Raw genomic sequence first — 20,924 nt, 5'->3', positions numbered from 1 at the left:
CCTGAAGCAACTGGTACCATTCGTGGTAAGGGCATGGTGTGAAGTGAGGATGGATGACACACACCTTGGCATCGGGCACCAATGACCACGGAACGGCAAGGCCCGGGCAGGTCTGTGCATTGCCTCATAAGGAAGTAGTTATTCTGTTGACAAGTGAGAAAGAGTGATTTCCTGACTTGAACCACTCAGGACTAAGCAGAACGCGTCCCCTGGTCCCTCCCCTCCTTCTCAGCTATTGGAGAGGATGGGCCTCTCCCAAAGCAAAGGCCAGGGGAAAGCCAAGCCAAAACATGGATTGTTTGAAAAATCTTTATTAAGCGTCTGCCAGCCACCCTACAGAAAGCCAGGGGTGTGGAAACAGGCCTGGTCCTCACCTCAGGAAGCCTCTGACCAGTGTACAATCCATCTTTCTCCTCTGAGCCTCTCCACCAGTAGAGCAGCTCAAGTGTTTTAGAATCTGCAAGACCCCCATCTCAAAAGAAAACAACTGGGCCTGGAATCTGCCATTCCAGCTATGGAAGGAAGTGTAAATAGGAAGCTCAAGGTCTAGGCCAGATCATGTAAAAAAATAACCAAAGCAAAAAAGGCTGGAGGCATTGGCTCAGCAGTAATGCAACTGGCTATCAAGCACCAAGTTCTGAGTTCAAACCCCGGTACAGTTCCTCCCCCCCTCACTCACTAAGCTATGTTCCCAGCCCCCCTTTTCTTCTTTTGCCAGTCCTGGGGCTTGAACTGGTGGCCTGGATACAGCCCTTGGACACTTTTTGCTCAAGGATAACTCTGTCACTTGAGCCACAGCACCACTTCCAGCTTTTCCTGAATATTTGGTACTGAGGAGTCAAACGCAGGGCTTCATGCATGGTAGGCAAGCACTCTACCACTAGGCGATGCTCCCAGGCCCTGAACTGTGAGTTCTATGAAGAGTATTCTAGAAGGTGCCCATTCAACATATGCTGGAAGAAGCAAGCTGCCATACTTCCGGGAGGAGGAGAGAAAGAAAAGTTGGCGTCTTGGCCCCTGAACTTGGAGGACCATAATATACAAATGAATAATTTGGTTGAAATTCAGGAAACATGGGCAGGGGCCCTCTGTGCCCAGGGCTAGCCTGGGAAGGCACGTCCCTGCAGAGGAGCAACATATGGACCTGGTGGCCTTCATAGCACTCCTAATCATGGCGCTTTGGATGGCGTCCACTAAACTGGGATCGTCTTAACAGAGTTCTGCTCACCTTTTTTCCCCACCATAGAAAAGAAAAAGAAACATATCACATAATCATAATTGTCATAACATGAATAATCAATATTTGCTAAAATGATAATATAACAATATGGTGCAGTTGAGAAAAGATAGGGTCAAAGTATTATGGAGCAACCAAGAATAGTACACATACATATTATATGTGTATATGCATTATGTATCATATGTGTATATATTATATGCATATTTACTGTTTTAAATGTAGTTAGTATATACATATAATGTATAATATTATATGTACTATATGAAATATACTATATATATTATTTATTTGTTTGTTTATTTATTTATTTATTTTTGTCAGTCCTGGGTCTTGAACTCAGGTCCTAGACACTGTCCCTAAGCTTCTTTTGCTCAAGGCTAGCACTCTACCACTTGAACCACAGAGCCATTTCTGTTTACGTGGTACTGAAGAATCGAGCCCAGGGCTTCATGCATGCTATGCAAGCACTCTACCACTAAGCCACATTCCCAGCCCAATATTTTTATAATGTGGAGATTAATAGATAAAGAAACAAAGAGTTGCCCAATCGATTAAGTCAGGAGTTTTGTAGCAATATCCGCTCAGTTGCCCAATGAGTTAGTCAGGATTTTGTGTGTGTGTGTGTGTGTGTGTGTGTGCGTGGGTCACAGGGCTTGAACTCTTGGCCTGGGTGCTGTCCCTGAGCTCTTCAGCTCAAGGCTACTACCCTACCCTTGAGCCAAGCCCCACTTCCTGTTTTCTAGAGGTTAATTGGAAATAATCTCAGGTCCTTTTATGCCCAGGCTGGCTTTGAACCTTGATCCTTAGATCTCAGCCTCCTGAGTAGCTGGGATGACAGGCGGGAGCCACCATGCCCTGCACCCGGCAGGATTTTTTTTTTTTCAAATATCTAGAAACCAAATTGAAATTGCTTTAGGCAGAGAAGCAATGTATGAAGTACCAACTACAATTGTGAATTACCATATTTTAATAAAGAAGGCAAAGTTCATGAGAGACAAGAAGAACCTACATCAAAGAAATTGCTCATGGAACAAAGAGCAGAATGCCTTAAGGTATATTATATTACTATCGTCACCGTTAAAGAACAGAACAAAGAAGAAGCAGTAGTGCCTGCTGGGATTCCAGCTACACCAGAGGCAGGAATAGGAGAATCATAGTTCAGGCCAGCCAGGACAAAAACATGAGACCTTTCTTGAAAAATAACTAAGGCAAGAAAGGAGTGGAAATGTGGTTTGAGGGAAAAGAGTACCTGGCTAGCAAAGTGCAAGGCCCTGAGTTCAAACCTCAGTACTACAAAAAAAAAAATTCAAAAAATAAAGGTGTTCACTGATAATGTTTAAAATGTGTGCTTAAATACTATATATCAATGAAGTTTTTTTTTGTTGTTGTTGTTTTTTTTTTGCCAGTCCTGGGCTTGAGCTCAGGGCCTGAGCACTGTCCTTGGACTTTCTCAAGGCTAGAGCTCTACCACTTGAGCCTCAGCACCACTTCCAGCTTTTTTGTATGTATGTGGTACCAAGGAATCGAACCCGGGTCTCCGCACATGCTAGGCAAGCACTTTAACCACTAGGCCAAACTCCCGGCCCTATATCAATGAAGTTTAAAAAAATATAAGACCAAGTCCTAATGGCTACCTACAATAGAATGAGAACCCAACCACCATCAGAGTGCTTCCCAAAGACGAGGAAGCATTCATATGTGCATGAATGTAGTTCTCTACTCATTCAGGAGTTGTTCACAAGCGCATAGCCCATGGCTGGAGGCCAGGCTTCAGGAAGGTGAGCAGAGAAGGATGGTGACCTCTGAGGAGAGGAAAGGCCAGAGATAAATAGGAGTGTGATTGGCAAGACACATGGTCAGCATGGCGATGACCACTCTTTATTCTTGGACAGCACAGAATCCGGGCACTTGGGGTCTCCGTGTAAGGATGGAAGTCCACACCTCAGGGCTCTCAGCCCCCACTCTGGGGAGGCTATCAGCGCCTGGGCCCTGACGGGGTCAACAAGGCTGCTGTCTGCTTCTGTCCACAACGCGTTGGTAAATGAGCAACCTCTTCCACCTAGCGTCCCCCACCGCGCTGGAAAAACACAGGGGAGGGCCAGACTACAGGCCTGCAACTTTCCAGGCCGGAGGGGCCTCAGGGTAGGTGTTGGGAGGGGGAGGAAGCAGAACTTCATCAAGGCCCCCACCCCTCCATCCCTCCCTTGACAAGGCTGTCCTAGTATCCCAGGTCTCCAACTCCCACCTGCTCAGTCCTCAGCCTTCTCGCCTGCCTGTCGTCGTCGGTCCAGAGCCAGCAGCAGGGCACGCTTCACGGTCTCCACGTTGTTCAGAACATTGTATCGGCTCAGGGCCACCAGCCGATCGAACTCCTCAGGCTGGTAGGTGAAGTTCACCATGCCATACGGGGTGTCTGGCCCACTGAGGTCAAAGTTCCCAAACGCCTTCTCCTCAGCTGTTTGCCGTGCCACGCCTGTGGGTGAGGAACGGAAGAGAGGTTAGGCTGGGGTCCCCTGGGGAACGGGGTGTCCCTTGGATCCTAACTGAGCCCCTGTTCACCAGGGAAGATGGCACAGCTAAAAACACTGAAGCCAAGGGAGGCCAGGCCAACAGCTGCCAGCCCAGGCCCTCCAGAGACACGCTTTGTACACTGCTAAGGAATGCATCCATCACCACCTCCCCTCGCCCCAGTGCTGTGTAGGTCAGATGGACAGTGGGACTTCCCCTTACCTGGGGCCAGGTATGTGCGGAAGGTGCTGTTGACAAGCGGGAAGTGCAACACTACGGGCGAGCGGGGGTCATCGGCACTGGCAAACAGATAGCACTCACGGGGTTCTTGCAAGTCCTCGGGGCCCAGCTCTATCCTGGGGAAGGGGATCCCTCGGTCCTGGCAGTACTTCTCCGCCACCTGTAAGACCTTGGCGGGGGAGGTGAGCTCCTGGCCCTGCCTGCCTTCCACACTGGCTCTGCACCAGCCCGGACCCAACAGATCCTGACTTCAGGCAGCTCTGTCGCTTGTCAGATAAAAATGAGAATATACGTCCAGGGAGACTAGTAGATTCACTGTAATCAGTAATGGCCAAGAAGGAACCATCTACTGCCTTTAGATCTTGAGTGGCATCCTCACTCCTCCCTGTCACCTGGCCTTTCCTTCTTGGACCCCCGCTCTGCTCTGGTTAGGGGTGTCACAGGGTTGACGGGGTGACTACAAGGGCAGCTTTGAAGCAGTCTTTATCTGTCCTCTAATCTCAGGCTCTCGTTGGACCCAACAGGGCCAGGAGGAGAACAAAGAGAGAGGGGCTGGGCCAGTGGCATCACCAGCCCCACATGCACGCGATGACCTCTGTCTGCTGCCCTGCAGTGTTTGAGGGAGTCACCCTTGGACTCACCCGGAAGGGACCTTGGTGGTGGTTGTTACCACAGCAAGGAAAGCCGGGAGGCCCAGGCCCATCCTGGGGCAGGAAAGGAATATGAGACGTCATCTGGGACTGTCTAGAAGATGCCCGCCTCCTTTGGTGTCCTCTCCCACTCCCTCTCATGACCCCGACAATTCTTCTCTAGCGGGGACAGTGGACCGCCATTGAAAAGGCACACGCCACAGAGCAGAGGTCAAGGCTACCACACAGGGTGGCCTCCGAACACCCCGCATGGCCTTCAGCAGAACTGTCTTCTTCTCCCTTTGCCCTTCACCTCATCCCTCTCTCCCCCCTTACCTTAAAAGGGGCTTCCAAGGAGTAGTCAAAGGAAAGAATGAGGTCCACAGACCTCTGGGGTACCAGCGTGAGTGGGAAAGGTGAGTTGATGGCAAAGCCTCCATCCACCAGGGACAGGCAGCCCTGCATGGGTGTGAGCTGGTTCGGGAAGGCATCTAGGTGTGTGTCTGCAAGATGCACGGGAAAGTCCAGCCGCCCCTGCTTTTGAAGTCATACCTTCTCTTCCGAGTTCTCGCCTTTTCTCTGACAGCCAGGCTCTCCCACCCCAGCCCTCTCTCTTCCCTTCTGCCTCCCAGCTTGAGTCATCAGACTCTTCCTGCAGGCCTCAAGGAGCCCACGATCACAGTTCAGGCCTCAGACACCCCACCAAAAGCACCAGCCCCACCCAGTCTCACCCTACCCAAGGAAAGACCAACCTTTCCAGGCCACAAACTCCATTCCAGCTGCATAGTCCTTGTGAAGGCAGAGACCCCGAGTGAAATTGAAGGTCTGGGCGGCCGTCAGGCGGGAGGTGAATAAGTCGAGCATGGCCTGGTAGAGGGGTCCCTGCGGCGTGAAGAGCTTGGTTGGCAGCCGTGTGGGGTCATGAGGCTGGGACTTTGAAGAGTCATCTAGAGGAGGGAGAAGGGAAGAGTGAAAGGCAGCAGAGAGTGGCACCCTCCTTGGTCCAGTGGCCCTTACAGTTCAGGGGAGCCCCTCTGGCTTCCATACTTCATATCCTCCCCACCCACACCCCAGCCCCAGACCGCTGCTTTTTTTCTCTTGTGCTGCCATGCTTTGGAAATTACCTGTGACTTTGCATTTGTTAACCAGTTGACCAGTTGGTTGCCCTCTTGAAAATAAGTTTGAGTTAGAGCTCTACGCTGTAAACAGGAAGAATCCTGGGCTGGGTTGCTATGTGTGGTAGGTATAGGTGCGATACACAGGACAGGGCCCAGTACAGGACACGTGCAGGGCATGTGGCCCACTGGGTGGATGAGTGAGTAGAGAGAGGTTATATAAAGAGATAAGAAATTTGGAGGTGGGGCCGGGAGATTGGCCTAGTGGCAGAGTGCTTGCCTAGCATGCACAAAGACCCGGGTTCGATTCCTCGGTACCACATACATTGAAAAAAGCTGGAAGTGTGCTGAGGCTCAAGTGGTAGAGCTCTAGCCTTGAGAAAAGTCGCAGGACAGTGCTCAGGCCCTGAGTTCAAGCCCCAGGACTGGCCAAAAAAAAAAAAGAAAAAGAAATTTGAGGGAAGGGGAACATCTTTCTTTGAGACAGGGTTTTCCTATGTAGCCCAGACCAGCCACAGACATGGCCATCTTCCTGCCTGTCAAGTATGAGGATTACAGGTGTGAGCCACAAGACTCAGCAGGAAATAATAAATCCAAATCATAAAAAGGATCATGATGGGGATGTGTTATAATCCTAAGGGACCCGTATGATAAAACCCTCACTCAGCCTTAAGGGGATAGAGTGGAAAAAAAGATGTCTTCTAAGGGACTGCTGAGTTGAAGGTTTAGAGGGGTGTGTGTGTGTGTGTGTGTGTGTGTGTGTGTGTGTGTGTGTGTGTGTGTGTGTGTGTGGTAAAGGTGCTGGAGATGGGATGCAGGCCTCCCAAATACCAGGTAAGAGCCTACCAGGAGCTGTATCACGAGCCCTATCACAGCTGGCACATGTAGATTAGAATGACCCTAATCTAGAAGTCATTTTCTCAGAACTTCTCTGAATCTAATGAGAGACACATCTTTCTCCATCCCCTCCTCACTCTTCATCCCTCTGCCAGGCCTGTGGGGGCAGGAGTGGGGTCTCTGCCTCACCTGGGACGTTCACACTGCTTTTGTACCCGTTCAGGAAGCCCAGCCCGGAGCCAGTGGTCTTCAGAAAGATCTCATCCAGGCTGGCTGCGAAGGCGCTGCCCCACATACCTACGGAGGCAGGCAGGGACCCCGGGTCAGGTCATGGCCTGGGCCCTGCTTGTCCCCTGGCCCTTCAGTCTAGACTCACCCTGCAGGTAACAGATGCGGGGCTCGGGCTGGAGCTGCAGCAGCCTTCCCATGAAAAACTTGGAGCCAAAGAGCTTGGTGGGGATGTAAGCTCCGTACTTGGGAAAGCCGACCTCATAGGGGGTGAACTCGCACCATTCTGGGGAAGAGGAGGTCACGAGGGGCTTCCTGCCAGGACACTCGTGCCAGAGCAGGAATCTTGTCAAGACACCTGATTGCCCCTCACCCACCCTCCTACCGCCATTCCCAGGCCTTCTTCCTTGGCCTCCACACCCAGGCACCTGCAAAGTCTTTCCCACTGATGTTGGTGTGAACGTTGACAGAGGCATAGATGGGGTAAGGATTCTGACCCTGGCTGATCGTGGCCTGCTGGTCAGACAGCTTGGCAGGGTTCTCCTGGAAAGGAGAGAAGAGAAGCAGGTTGGCCTTTTTAGGGTCTCCATCACCTGAGGTCCACATCTTATGGACAGTGGCATGCGCATAGGACAAAACGTTTAGAGCCCAGGACCAGGGCTGTAAAGGCAGCTGTGTAAGGGAGCAGCTCTGGCCACTGTGGGTTTTCTGTATTTCAGAGTCTATGGGAATTCCCAATCAATAAAACAAAACAGATCAGAATGCAAGGAATCATTAACTAAATCATTTAAATTAATTTAAAATGTAGTCTCTTTACTTAGAAGGTGGGGCACACACCCACAACTGATAGCCACACATGGGGTCAGTTGTGTCCCAGCAGGCAGCTCTGAGCTGTGACCATCTGGGCCTATGGTTCTAGGAGCTACCACCACGACTGTACTGGCAGAAACTATCTCAAAGCAAACCAGGGCAAAATCTTAGGAAGTGGGGCCCAGGCAAGGGTGGCTTTGAAAAGCTGTGCAGGTGAAACACAAGGTTAAGAACTGTGACCTTTGGACCAGGACTTTGGCCTAGTGGTAGAATACTTGCCTAGCATACAATGAAGCCCTTGGGTTCCATTCCTTGGTACCACATACACAGAAAAAGCCAAAGTGGTGCTGTGGCTCAAGTGGTAGAGCGCTGGCTTTGAGAAAGCGCTAGGACAGTGCCCAAGCCCTGAGTTCAAGCCCCAGGAGACACACACACACACACACACACACACACACACACACACCCCAAAACAAAATCAAAACCTGTGGCCTGCCCCTTCCTCCACCACTTTAGGAAATTTAGATGGTCATGTGCTGTGGGTCCACTTTAGTCTCACCCCTTCCCCTGGGGAGAGCTCATCCTCGAGGGACAGCTTTGCAAGGCTTGTACCTTAGCCTGAGAGACAAGGCAGAAATAAGCTGGGAAGAGAGGGGACACAGAAATGAGCCACATTCGCTTACCTCCTGGTTGAGGAAATATTCAATGAGGAGGCCCCAGAAATCCACGAGGGACACGCTGTGGCCATGGCTCATCCGGACCCCCAGCTCCTGAGTGTAGTATTGTAGCTGCTCTGTGGACACTGCCCCCAGCTTGCTGCTGCAGACCCGAGCCCGCGCATGCTCAATGGGGCCCCGCAAGGCCACGTGCGACCAGGCTGGGTCCTTATAGAGGGTGGAGATACACCTGGGGGGAGGCGGGAGAGGAAGGCTGCAAGTGAGAGGCAGGGCAACCCAGCAGGGAGGGAGACATACAATTTGTCAGGGACTCGCCCCCCATGTATCCCTGATGCCCTCAGCCCCTCCCCGAGGGCCCCCCTTCAGTGGAACCTCTTGGTCTTCCTGATTTCCTTCATGACAGGCTCCATCCAGCCCCTTCCCGTGAACTGCACGAGAACTCTGGGACATACCTCTGCCTCTCCATGGCTCACTTTTACTCTGCGCCCCACTTACCAGGTCGAGCCGGAGACCCCGCTCAGGTAGGTCACCGTGTCCAGGAGGCCAAGCTCCTGTAGCCCCGCTAGGCTGCCGTAGAGGGAAGTCATGGCTCGGGTTCCGCCCCCAGACCCCAACACAGCCACCACAGGTACCTGGACATGATTATCATGACAATCAGTATCACTATCGTGCTGTCTTCCTACCTCCCCACGTCAGGCATCATTAATGCCTTACAAGAATTAGTCTATCATTCTGCCTTGATTTTTGCTTCCTTTCCCTGGCTTTTCTTCTCCCGTCTTGAAAAAGTGCTCCCTGGCCTCAGTTCACTGAGGGCCCTGTTGTTTCTGGGCTCGAGTAGTCAGGCGCCCAGGGGCCACATACGTTGACGATGAGTTCTCTGGGCATGTCTCCTTGGTGGTACCAGGCCCAGGCCCTGAGCACTCAGTACACACAGCCCACCTTGACATGGAGCTTCCAGCCTCCAAGAACTGTAAGAAAACATTTCTAAGCCGGGTGTGGTGGCTCACACCTGTAATCCTAACTACTCAGGAGGCTGAGATCTGACGATCAGGCTTCAAAGCCAGCCGAGGCACTAAAGAACCTAAAGAACGTGAGACTCTTATCTACAATTAATCTCCAGAAAACAGGAAGTGGAGCTGTGGCTCAAGGTTAGGGTAGTAGCCTTGAGCTGAAGAGCTCAGGGACAGCTCCCAGGCCCAAGTCAAGCCCCATGACCCCCCCCCCCCAAAAAAGAAAACATTACTATGAAGTCTCCCAGTGTATGGTGGTTTTATGGCAGCCCAAGCTGAGGAAGACAGCCAGCCTTCGCCAGACTGTTAGGCCCTCATTCCAGTTCTTCTGACTCCTGACTGGATCCATTGTCCTGGTCCTGTTTAACTTCCTCCTCCGTCCCCTGGACATCCTGTTACCTCCTAGACTACAATTCCCTTCAGGAAGAAGGGCTGGCTTTGGTCCTAGAGCCTCTGGGAGCCAGCTCCTCCTCCACCCCATACCTGGTCACTCTGTGGAGCTTCAGCCAATCCCAGCACCTGCTTTATAGCCTTGGACACAACCTGCTTCCTCTTGTCCAGGAACTCCTGCTCCCCATCACAGAGGTCAAAGCCAAGGCGCAGGTCCAGGTCCCCAGAGCTGCTCAGATGGGGCAGGTGAGTATTGGGTGACTACTCAGTGGAGAGCTGGGGCCTCACCCATGGATCATGGGAGCAGACCCACATTCAGTCCCACCCCTCAGAAAGACCCCAGGAGACTCCAAGGATCTGCCTGAAGCCTCACTCACCTCATTTCTGCCTTCATACTCAGAGTCACCTCTTGGCCCTGAAAGACATAGCAACCATACCCTGAGTACACTGAGCAGGACTCTCTCAGGAGCCCTTCCACCCCCCCCCCCAGCCCTGCTGTCCAGTAACTGGTCTGTGTGGACAGCATGCTGGAGCTCCCAACTGCTCTGAGCTTGTCCCTTCCCCCTTCCCCAGACCACCCCTGGCTGTCAGTCAAAAAACAGGGGTCCTCCAGACAGAGCTTTACCTCCTTCAGGACCACATGGCGCTGCAATTCTAGGCCCAAGGGCAGAGAAGAGAGCAGGATGCTCTCCTCATCCAGCTCAGTGCTCGGGCCACCCTGTGGAGAAGACACCAAAAAGCGACGGAGAAGAGAAGAGCCTATGCTTTCCAGGTGCTGCTCCAGTGCCACGGGCCCGGCTTTGCCAAAGCTCACTCACCTGCACAATCTCCAACTTCTCTTTCATCTCCACGTTCAGCCTGGAGTCCAGTGCAGGGTTCACATGGAAGGTGAAGGTGGGCAGGAGACCTGGCTGCAGGGGCAAGAGCTGTGGCTCCTCATAAGCTCCAGGCACTGCCAGCTGGATCTGCCCGGAGCCTGTGCGGAAGAGTGGAATCAGGAGAGCCTACGTGTGTCTCAGGATGGCATCACCTGAACACAACAACCCTTCCTCCCTCTTTCCCCCCACACTCATCTCCCTCGTCACTCTCAGACACGCTGGCCACAGGAAAAGCATCGTGGAAGTATTTTAGAGAAGGAGAAAAGTGAGGGTAGGGAGGGAGTGGAGTTTTGTTCCTAGCCTGATAATCCTGAAATTATATTATTAGCTATATAATTCTACTTATACAGAATATGTATGATTTATTATTCTATGACTTGCCAGTTTTCAACTGCCCTCATTCTAACTCATTGCCCTCAGGGGAGGTTTATGGTCAGAGAGAAACAAGTTGCTCAGGCCTCATTTCCTAGCTGGAAGATCACAGGAGGATGTAGAGTTGGCTGTCTTTCACTTCTACTGGGTCCGTAAGGCCTCAGGGACATGTCCGGGCCTGTCTGCTTGTCACAGAGGTGAAAGAAAGAGAGATAGAAGCAATAAGCTGCCCATCCCCCACCAAGCCCAGTCTCAGTCAGGTGAGCTCTGCCAAGCACCAGATCTATTGTCACCCAAGAGCTAAGTCCTTGTTTCTTATGTGCCACTGAGGTTTTGAAGATGCCTGTTGTAGAACTATAGCTTGACAGCTACAACCTGAATGCTGTATGCTTGGCCATTTGTAGACACAAAAAGATCACTCCTTCAGGGGTCATCCATTCCATCCTCTGTCTGGTTGAGCAGTGAGAACTGAAGAACTTCCCATTTCAGGGTCATAGCAGCCCCCACTCCTCCTTTACTGCCCTCAGGACAGAGGGTAAGACAAGAAGCTGTGCACCAGACTCACCCAATTCTTGAGGCGAGGTGGTCCTGTCTGTCTTGAGGGTGCCCTGGACTCTCAGACAGGGTTGAGCCTGAGGAAAGCAGATGCCTTAGGAGCCAGGGAGCCCCAGGGACTAGACCAAGATTGGGTGGGGGGTACATGGGGCAAGAAACAGACATTCTAGGGCCTATGTTTTATGGACAGGGGTCTTCTGTAGTAGCCCCAAGATTGTCCTATGCTTCCTGCCCAGGACTCAGAGGAATGGGGCCCTGGGAAGGCAGGAAAGGGTCTTCATGTTCTCCATCTTTCTAGCATGCCTCCCCTCTGAGAAGGGTTTAAGTGTCCTTCAGAGACAAGCAGGACCCCCTCGTGCCCCCTCTTCCACAGTCAGCCCCAAGCCCACCTTTCCCAGCTTACCACCAGGACTCCATTGGTGATGACCTCCAATGCAGGTACCTGGCTGCAAGAGATGAGAGGTGTGGGGGGTATTTGGCTCCCTTGCAGAGCAATTACAACAATCTGACCAAGACCATCGAAAGAGCCTGGAAGCACGGTAGGGTTATTGTTGTTGCTGTTGTTTTAGGGGGACTAGTACAAGATGCAAAAACGGGCATACGATGCAGGCTGCTCCCTCTGCAAGGCCAGCACAGGAGGAAATGGCGGGCACTGGGCTCTGCCTCGACTTACCTCTTCTCCAGAATAAATTCCACCTGCAGCTCTTGTGAGTCCTACATGGGGGGAGCAGAGGACACCAGTGTTTGTTTGTTAGTTTTTGTTTTATTTTTAGGCTCCTGTTTTGAAATGCGACTGTCCTTGCCTCCAGCCCTGCTCCTTTCCTGGAACTAAGACAGGAGACGCGTGGCTTCTCATGGGCATAGAAAGGCTCCACGCAGCCAGGCAATCATGGTTCACGCCTGTAATCCTAGCTATTCAGGAGGCTGAGATCTGAGGATTGCACTTCAAAGCCAGCCCAGGACAAAAGTCCATGAAAAGGGCCAGGAGTGTAGCCTAGAGTGCTTGCCTCGCATGCATGAAGCCCCGATTCCTCAGTACCACATACACAGAAAAGGCTGGAAGTGGTGCTGTGGCTCAAGTGATAGAGTGTTTTCTTCAGAAAGCCTAAAGACAGTGCTCAAGCCCCAGGACTGGCAAAAATAAAAAATAAAAATAAAAGTCCATGAGACTGTTATCTCCAATGAACCACCAGAAAACCAGAAGTGGCGCAGTGGCTCAACGTGGCCGAGCACTAGCTGTGAGCTGAAGAGCTCAGGGACAGCGTCCTGGCCCCGAGTTTAAGCCCTACAACTGACAAAAAGAAAGCCTCCATATGGAACGTCACTCATTCAGAGACGTGTGCCAGATGGTCTAAGGATTCAGTTGCCGCAGAGGCAGATAAAAGACCGTGCTCTCAAGGAGATAGATGCCGGCAGTATTTGAGGAGGACGCTTGGTCTGTGTTGCTGGGGTCCCTCTCCCCTGAGTCAGCAGCTCTGGAGGACTTAGAGGACCTGTCTTCTGGAGCACGGCTCCTGATGATGCACCAGGACTCACCTGCCGGTTGAGCGGGAAGCTATGTCGATAGGGCTGGCCAGGTTGGAGAACGCCCAGGTCAAACAACAGCACAGACAGTGGGTCGCTGCTCAGGATGTTCTCATCACCAAGGGTGAGCTCCAGGATGTTCTGGAAACAGGGCAGGCTGAGGTGAGCGCCCAGGAGGAGATCCCTGCCTCCCAGGGCCTGGCCCTGAACTAGCACACACCTTCACAGCCCCATGGATCCGGTAGTGGAAGGTCTCATTCCACTCGGGGTCACTGCAGTTAGACACGGTTTTTGTCTTGGCGCAGCTGGGGGATGCCGTAGGCAGCCATAGTTGTACATAGCAATCAGCTTTGGACACTGCAAGGAAGATGGGGGAGAGGTCTTTAGCCTTCAGCTTACTGCAAGGACAGCTTTCCTGGGGGAGACTGGGCCTGGCACAGGGGAGAGCGACAAGGGAAATCTCTGGAGTCCCAGGTTCCATCTTGACCAGGTATACCTCCTATTCAACTGGCCTGTCCATCATGGCCAGTTGAAAGGTCACTCAGCATCGCAGACTGTTGTATAATTCACTGAAACTACCTGATTCGAATAACATGCTCACATACACACGCCCACGAACACATGCATATGTAAGAACACACACATGCACACATGTACTTGAGCTCCAGGAGGCCCTAAGACTAGGAAAGAAGACAGGGTAGAGGGTCACTCACACAGGTCCGTGCCCTTGATGTTTCTGGCTTTCAGCACCTTCACCTGAAGGTCATAGTATGGATGGGTTTCCTGCTGAAAACAAGAGGACTCCAGGAACTCAATTCTGGGAAGTTCTTAGCTCCTGTCCCATTAGTCTGGCCCAGGGTCGCTGGTGCCACTCTACAAGTTCTGTACTGGGGAGGTGCCGGGGCCAGCCGGCAGCAAACCAGGGTTCGCAGATTGGGGTTCCTGAAATAGGGGGCAAGGACTAGGAAAAATAGAAGAGACAGACACACCGGGTCCAGGATGTCTGCAGCCCAAGTAAAGACTGCCTCGTTTATTCAACTCCAGCTTATATCCCTTCTTGAAACCAGGGAACTTCCAACTGTTACATTCATATGGTAAATCTCAGGTCATTTAAACAGAATAAGGCCATAAAACAATAAGACAATAAAGCCATGGTCTGATGCAAATCAAGGTACAATTTGATTCTACTCTGGCTCCCAACAGGGAGGCCTTTGAAGAATGAAAGCAGGCAATGGGAGGTTCACCGTTGGTGAGCCTGGTTCAAATCTAAGCTTCACTATGAAATGGCTGAACTGAGTATGGATATGATCCTAGACCTGCAGCTCTCGGAGACACCAGTGATTCTGCTGTAGCTTGAGAGCTAGGGGGGATGCGTTTAAAGATATTAAGAGAGAGGTGGGATCCACGACTCCCATTAGCTTCCATACAAAAGGCTTTAAGACAGATTAGGAGGCAGTGGGTCGGGGAAGTGAGCCAAGAGTTACCTGGCTGGTACTGGTCTGATGAGTCAGGAAATTGCAGCTCGTGCTCAGAGGAGGTTATATCAGATAGCAGCTTGCTGACAGTGAAGCTGCCAACTGATGATGCTACAAACTTCCATCCCTCACTATTGGCAAAACCAACCAGTCAAATGCCAAGGTCACAAAACTCACTCTCCATTTTCTACTACGAGAGAACTGTCAAAAGGCAAAGCTGGGCTGGGAGTTTGGCCTAGTGGTAGAGTGCTTGCCTAGCATGCACAAAGACCTGGGTTCGAGTCCTTGGTACCACATACATAGAAAAAAGCTGGAAGTGGTGCTGAGGCTCAAGTGGTAGAGCTCTAGCCTTGAGAAAGTCCAAGGACAGTGCTCAGGCCCTGAGCTCAAGCCTAGGACTGGCAAAAAAAAAAAAAAAAAAAAAAAAGGCAAAGCTTTAGCCAGTATCTCTAAGTCAGAGGCAAGAGGTCCTATCAAATCAACACCCAATGCAGGAGCTAGCCTAGTTCTCAAACAGCACCTTGGCTTCCAGAACTCTCCAGGTCACATTGCTCAGGTAAGACCAATATGTTACCTGCCAGTGCCTCCACTTTGGTCTCCTCTTCTCTCTCTTCCCCAGCAGCACTGCCCCCAGGAGAGGCAGCCCCTTGCCCACCAGCCATCTTGACCAGAGGTCCCAGAACATAGTAAGTAGCCCAGGTCCCAGCAGGGAGTCTGCCTGCTCTCCAGAGCCACTTGATCTGCAGCTCAGGTCTGACAGGTAACACTGGAGCGGGGAGGAGAGAGCAGCCACTGTGCTAAGACTTGGGGCTGAGTGGCCCTTGCTGGAGGTGGGGTTTAATGAGCTCCAGGAAGTGACTAGTGTTTGCACTTCTCAGGCAAGAGGCAGGCAGTGCTCCAAGAAACCCTTGGAAGTCGCTGATTAGCATTGGTGGCCCAACCCAGCCCCTGTGATCATTAAGCTGGGTGTGAAAAATAAATATCTGCGCCTCAGTCCTACTCCCTCTTTAGTGGGTTCAGGAGAGCCCAGGCATTCCTATTTCCAACCAGGACCCACACAGCCCTTTTAACAATGTCCACAATGCACAGCGGAAGAGGCTCCCTCCAGATGCTAGCAAAGCCTGAAACCAGCCACTCAAGTCAAGCCGAGAGGACACCTCTGGATCGATCCGTGTTTCATCAAGACGCGAAGATGTTTCACATCTCTTTTGGGCTCAGTCTGTTATTCCCCAAACACTACAAGTCTGTTGTATGCCAAACCCTTACTAAGCATGGGAACAAAACGGTGAGGAGAAGCCAGAAGAGCTGGTGGCTCCCACCAGTGGAAATACCTGGGTGGTTCAGGAACAGAGGCAGGGGTACGGTCAGGTGGTATAAAGCAGGGGAGTCAGGAAGCAGGTTATTAGGGATGAAAGCTTGGAGTCTTCTTTACTACTGTAAGCCTCAGAACACAGATCTGATATCTTTTTCTGGACAGTGATCTAACTTGCTGAAGCAAAAGAGTCTCTAAGAAAACAAAAGATTTCTGGGGGCAGTGAACTGTTAGGAGCTACATTTCTTTTCTTTAGCTAAGATCCAGTCACATGGTTAGGCATTGGGATACATGCCTGCAGTCCCAGAGCCCAGGAGGAAGAGGTGTACGAATCACTTCAGCATAGTTCAAGACCAGCCCGAACCGTTTCAAGCAAGCAAATACACGATCCTGTCAACTCTACTACAGAGGCAGAAAGAGCATCATCCAAGAGGTGATTCAACTCCAAAATGGAATGGGACAAGTTGGGACCAGAAACTGCCAGAACCACATGGAATGTGATGTCTGCCAGTGGGCAAGCCCAGCATGTGCGGGTGGGAGAACACGTTTCCGCTCAATTCGGACTGTAATGGCAAGAGCTGGGTGGGGACAGGAAGCCTCAAAAATGGCCACGTACTTCATGATCTCCGTGGATAACGTGGAGGGTGCTCCTGGAACCTCAGCAGTGGATGGCAGAGCCAGCCTAGAAGCCAGGCTCCCGACTGTCCTTTCTGGGATGTATTATTCTCTGAAGTCATCTGCTGCATGACCCAGTGAAGTCATCATTCATAACTGAAGATAGTTTCAATGAAGTCATCACTCCTAACTGAAGAGTTTCTACTGCCCTCAGGATGAACTTAGGATGACCAGACAGCTCAAGAAGCACGCAACATGGACCAAATCTTTATGGAACTGGCCAACGTGGACTATTTTCTATATTTCTCAAACGCCTCTATTCCCCTCCAATTCTAGCCCCTTACCCCCAACCTTCCAGTCACAGGGCCCTGCTACATGAAGGGCAGGCTACTTGGGCTACCTGGAATTCGAGACTTCTCGTGACTGTAACGATGGAAATGTTCTGTCGGCACCTGTGCGGCCAACCTATTCACCCACCCTCGCCCTGGCCCCGCTGGCTGCAGAGATAAAAGCATTTCTAAGGCAAGCGTTTTTCTGTTTCCTAGTCACTGACTGGCTTATCCCTTTCTCTTCTTGTCTAAAGCACTACCCTTTCGTTGTCATTTTCAATGAAGTCCACAAATGGGGTAAAAAAAGACACCCAAGGAGGCTTGGCTTCCTGCTTGGTTATGTTTATTATGAGCAGTTAAGACATCTCCATCGGTCCTTAGGACAGAGCGTTCCTTCCCAGTCTTCTCCATACGTCGGTGGGAGTCCACAGGAGGAAGAGTTTGAAGAACGAGATCATGTATGTATACCACACAGGAGGAAATACTCTTTATTCCACTGCTTCCTTATCAAGAGACTGGAAGGTACGGGAGGGCGGTCTGGGAAGGCAGGGCCCACACGGCAGGGCAGGTTCCTGCAGTGGAGGGCCGGCTGGGTGTCCAGTGCTGTTCAGCCGGGCAGTGATGCTTCTTGAGGAAAGCTGGGGCTAGTTGGGAGCATGGCTTCTTTCTCCATGTGCTGCTGGGCTCACAGACCTGAGGAGCCCCATGTCAGCTCTCACTCTGTCTCTTCAGAGCATGTCTAGTGGTCTCATCTACTCATCACCAGCCCTTCAGCCAGAACACAGGGCGGGCCCCACTGTGTATCAAGTGGCTAGGCCACTGCATTATCTGAGTACTCCTCTAACCCTGCCACACAAGGGCAGGGAGCGATCAGGCCCAGCTGGAAGACAAGAGGATGGGAAGTGGCTGGAAAAGAGAAAGGTGTCCAAAACACAAGTAATTTGCTTATAAAGGAAAAAAAACAAAAACAAAAACAAAAACCTTTTCAAGCAGCTGGTGAGCGAGGCAGGAAGCAATGCCTCTGGGGACCCACCTCGGCAACCACAGACCCCACGCAACGAGGCACTCTCCTTAACATCTGCACGGACAGCTCTGCATGAAGAAGAGCTACTTACACCATCGCTGACCACTGACCGTCCATGTGCTCCCAGGAAGCAGACTTCCTCTTGCTTCTCACTGCACTCGTTTGAGTGTTGGCCATGCCCAAGGTCCAGAACCCAGTTGGCACATTGAGGGGAGATAATGGGGCAAAATAAATAGAAAGAAAGGGAGACTGACACAAAAGCAGGGTGACGACTGGGGACACTGTGGAGAAGTCAGAGCTGTTCTGTCTGTGGCTGGAGTAGTTCCGGTACTGTCCCATGGGCTACTCCAGGCAGCCACTCTGAGAGGTCTTCACAAATCTGTGCACTTGTCTTAACAGAAACCTCCCAATAAGCAACCCCGTGAGCACAAACACTTGAGCCAGAGTCCCGTTATTTAGGTGACTAGTATGCAAAGGCAAGCTGGTGTACCTCACCCTGTCCCACCAGGTGTTAAATTCCCTGGAGCCGCCTGCCACATAATGGTGTAAAGTATGATGAATCTCTTTTTCTATTGAAGAGTTGGCCAGGGCAGACCGTGAGTCTATTAATTCAGAGACGCTCCAGGGCGCAATGTAGACAGACGTGTCCAATCGGGAGACACCTGGTGGTGTCAACCTCAAACTCCTAAGGCCGGCTGTTCCTTCACCTTTCTGGGATAGCCGAGCTGTCCACTGCTGGGATATGGGCTGCTGGGCTCAGGTGTCAGCTGGGTTTACCTCTTTGGAACAGAAGTAGTGTACGACCACGCCATTGGGATATCTTGCAAACGCACTGCAGGGGAAGAGAACAGCTCAGGGGAAGGAAAGCCTCTGACGAAACTCTTCTCTAGCACCTGCAAGAGGCCCTTTTTCCAGGAGCCACCCCAAAGCAGCCCACCAAACCCCAAAGAACATCCTGCCAAAGGTTTCTCCATTGTTAGAAAGAACAAGAAAAGGGCTAGGGTGCACAGAATTCAAGTGCAAGGGGACATTTCCAATTAATTGTCATCCCAGCTATAACAGGAAGTATACAATAGGTGGATCATATTTCAGGTATGGTTCTGGACAAACAGTGAGACCCTGTCTCAAAAACAATCATCGTTCATTTGAAATATGATGTGAAAATCAACGTTAATAAATTCTTAAAAAAAAAATCATTGTTATACGGGGCTGGAGGTATAGATCAGCAGTAGAGCACTTGCCCTGCAAATTATACACTGACCTCAAATCCTAACACTGAAAAACAAAATTCTTTTAAATAAAGAATAAAAAAAAAATACTGCAAGGCTAGAGGTATAGTCAGTGGGAGAGCACCTGCTTGCTAGTTTGTATGGCTCACTGCTCAGATCTGGCTCATGAGAACCAGTTTTGTGTTACTCTAACAAACGCCAGTGAGCTGGATCTTTCAAAAGAGAAGGATGTTTCCAACCATGTAAGGAAAGGACAATGACTATGGAACTTGGTTTAATACAGTATGTCACTGGCTCAGAGTTTGTCCAAGTTATGCTGCTACAAGTTCAAAGCTCTTTTTTCCCCTACCTTCAGAGCTGCACGCTTCAGAGGCTTGGCATAAGGGAATGTCTCAAAGAGAAATCTAAACTGCTGGGTAGCAGTGGCTCACGCCTGTAATCCTAGCTACTCTGGAGGCGGAGGTCTGAGGATCAAGGTTCAAAGCCAGCCTGGATACAAAAGTCCCAGTGATAGAGAGCTAGCCTTGAGTACAAAGAGGCTGAGGGACAGCACCCAGGCTATGAGTTCAAATCCCATAACCACCACCAAAAAAAAAGGAGGGGGGAGAAAACTAAACTAAGAATGTATCCTATAAAATAATTCCAACCACTTTCAAATGCTATTTGGTAGCACATGCCTGCAATCCCAGTACTGAGGCAAGAATTCCATTTCTAGGATTTAAACTCTTAGAATCCACTGCCAGATGGTATGATCTTCTCTTTCAACATTCAAGTCCAAGGAGTCAGGACAACCTCCTTGGTTAGAGGGCAGAACTCCATCCTAAGCCCTCCCTCCCTGCAGGAGATGGACCTCTACCCAAGTCTGAGTGCTGCTCGCAGTGGAAGCTCACCTGTTCCCAATCTTCTTCTTACACACAGTGCACACTTTCTCCTCTGTGATGATGCACTTCACCTGCTGGTGTAAAATCCGCTCTTCCTGGACCTGGGAAAGATTAGGGGAGAAGCTCTATGTTCACTTCCAGCCTTCAAAGAATCTCCTTGCTGAAATACTTGCAATGAAATGTCAGGCTGGTGCTGCATCAGCTTGAGCTGCATTGTTCCATGCCTACACGTGGCCGCTCCTCAGAAGGAACCGGCCATATAGAAATGGTCTCCAACTGAGCATCAAAGCCCACCTTGGAATTTGGAAAGCTCATACCCTCAGGAACTCGGCATGGAGAAGGTTCTTGAGCACTTGGTTGAACCGTTTCTTTTGTGCGTTTTCTTCCAAGACCTTTTCCAGAAAGATGCGTATGTCATTGATCTGAGTGTTTGCTGGCAGAAGGTTGATGGCCTGGGATTGGAAAAAGAGAAGCCACAGAATGAGGCGGCCCAGGTGTGAGAATGAGGAAAGCCCTGAGGCCAAGAGCTCTCAGGCCATGGAAGCGTCGTCCCGTTCCTCTTCTCCCTGGCACCCCACCTCCCTGGGGAGGACCATGACCTTGGTGGTGTCCAGTTTGCTGTGGTGTAGCTCAAGCACTTGCAGGGCAGCCTGGAGGTTAGCCTGAGGCACTAGCAGCTCCAACTTGATTGGCCCAAGGCAGTGAATGCTGGGGGGTGACAGGTACATCCGAAGCAGGGACAGATAAACCTGTCTCATTGATAAAAGTCACATAGTCAGACAGGTAGAGCCCTCCCAGAACCCTCCCTCAGCACTGGGCAGTCTTAAAGATTAGAGAACAGCCATTACCACGCACTTGACACTCAGCCATGATCCAAATACCCCATATACAAGATTTACAAGTTGTTAACACTCCAGCGTAACTGGAAAAGGATCTCACTTTCTTTGGCTTTGAAAGCTGAGACTCTGGCCACATTTTATCAGGTATAAATAAACCAAAGACAGGATGCCAGGGGCTGGGATTGTGGCTCAGTGGCAGTGCTTGCCTAA

The 20,924-nt window shown here is 51.0% G+C and overlaps 2 protein-coding genes across 3 annotated transcripts in view; both read right to left on the bottom strand.

Moving 5' to 3' along the window:
- Positions 1-3,065: 3,065 nt before the first annotated feature.
- Positions 3,066-16,244, bottom strand: Pla2g4f (phospholipase A2 group IVF). The gene is made up of 21 exons (XM_090318562.1): positions 15,060-16,244; positions 13,724-13,796; positions 13,231-13,367; positions 13,023-13,151; positions 12,160-12,200; positions 11,890-11,932; positions 11,497-11,563; positions 10,500-10,657; positions 10,307-10,399; positions 10,059-10,096; positions 9,775-9,910; positions 8,777-8,913; positions 8,288-8,510; positions 7,226-7,340; positions 6,946-7,083; positions 6,759-6,866; positions 5,370-5,564; positions 4,954-5,120; positions 3,971-4,157; positions 3,486-3,713; positions 3,066-3,317 (listed from the first exon to the last, which is right to left on the bottom strand). The coding sequence occupies exons 1-20, from the start codon at positions 15,168-15,170 to the stop codon at positions 3,490-3,492; spliced, it is 2,520 nt and encodes an 839-aa protein (XP_090174688.1). The 5' UTR covers positions 15,171-16,244; the 3' UTR covers positions 3,066-3,317; positions 3,486-3,489.
- A 969-nt stretch (positions 16,245-17,213) lies between these two features.
- The window catches only part of Vps39 (VPS39 subunit of HOPS complex), a 34,546-nt gene continuing 30,835 nt past the window's right edge, over positions 17,214-20,924 (bottom strand). For both annotated transcript variants that reach the window (XM_090318560.1, XM_090318561.1), the window contains 4 exons: positions 20,475-20,624; positions 20,193-20,327; positions 19,885-19,976; positions 17,214-18,597 (listed from right to left, as the gene is read on the bottom strand). In XM_090318560.1, coding sequence (XP_090174686.1) covers positions 18,522-18,597; positions 19,885-19,976; positions 20,193-20,327; positions 20,475-20,624 — 453 coding nt within the window. In that variant the 3' untranslated portion in view covers positions 17,214-18,521. The remainder of the gene's footprint in view (positions 18,598-19,884; positions 19,977-20,192; positions 20,328-20,474; positions 20,625-20,924) is intronic.

Source organism: Megascapheus bottae, chromosome 25 (genome assembly GCF_031878675.1).
Source record: "Megascapheus bottae isolate mThoBot1 chromosome 25, mThoBot2.hap1, whole genome shotgun sequence".
Classification (NCBI taxonomy): Eukaryota; Metazoa; Chordata; class Mammalia; order Rodentia; family Geomyidae; genus Megascapheus; species Megascapheus bottae.
Note: the sequence above shows the minus strand (reverse complement) of the source record. Positions and strands in the feature narration are given on the sequence as shown.

Bases quoted from the DNA above. Each gene is read 5' to 3' on its own strand.
- Pla2g4f (XM_090318562.1), bottom strand. From the start codon at position 15,170: ATGTTCTGGGACCTCTGGTCAAGATGGCTGGTGGGCAAGGGGCTGCCT. The intron at 7,084-7,225 runs GTGCCTGGGTGT...CCTCTTCCCCAG, and splicing joins CAGTGGGAAAGACTTTGCAG to AATGGTGCGAGTTCACCCCC. The intron at 5,565-6,758 runs GTGAGGCAGAGA...TCCCTCCTCTAG, and splicing joins AAGCAGTGTGAACGTCCCAG to ATGACTCTTCAAAGTCCCAG.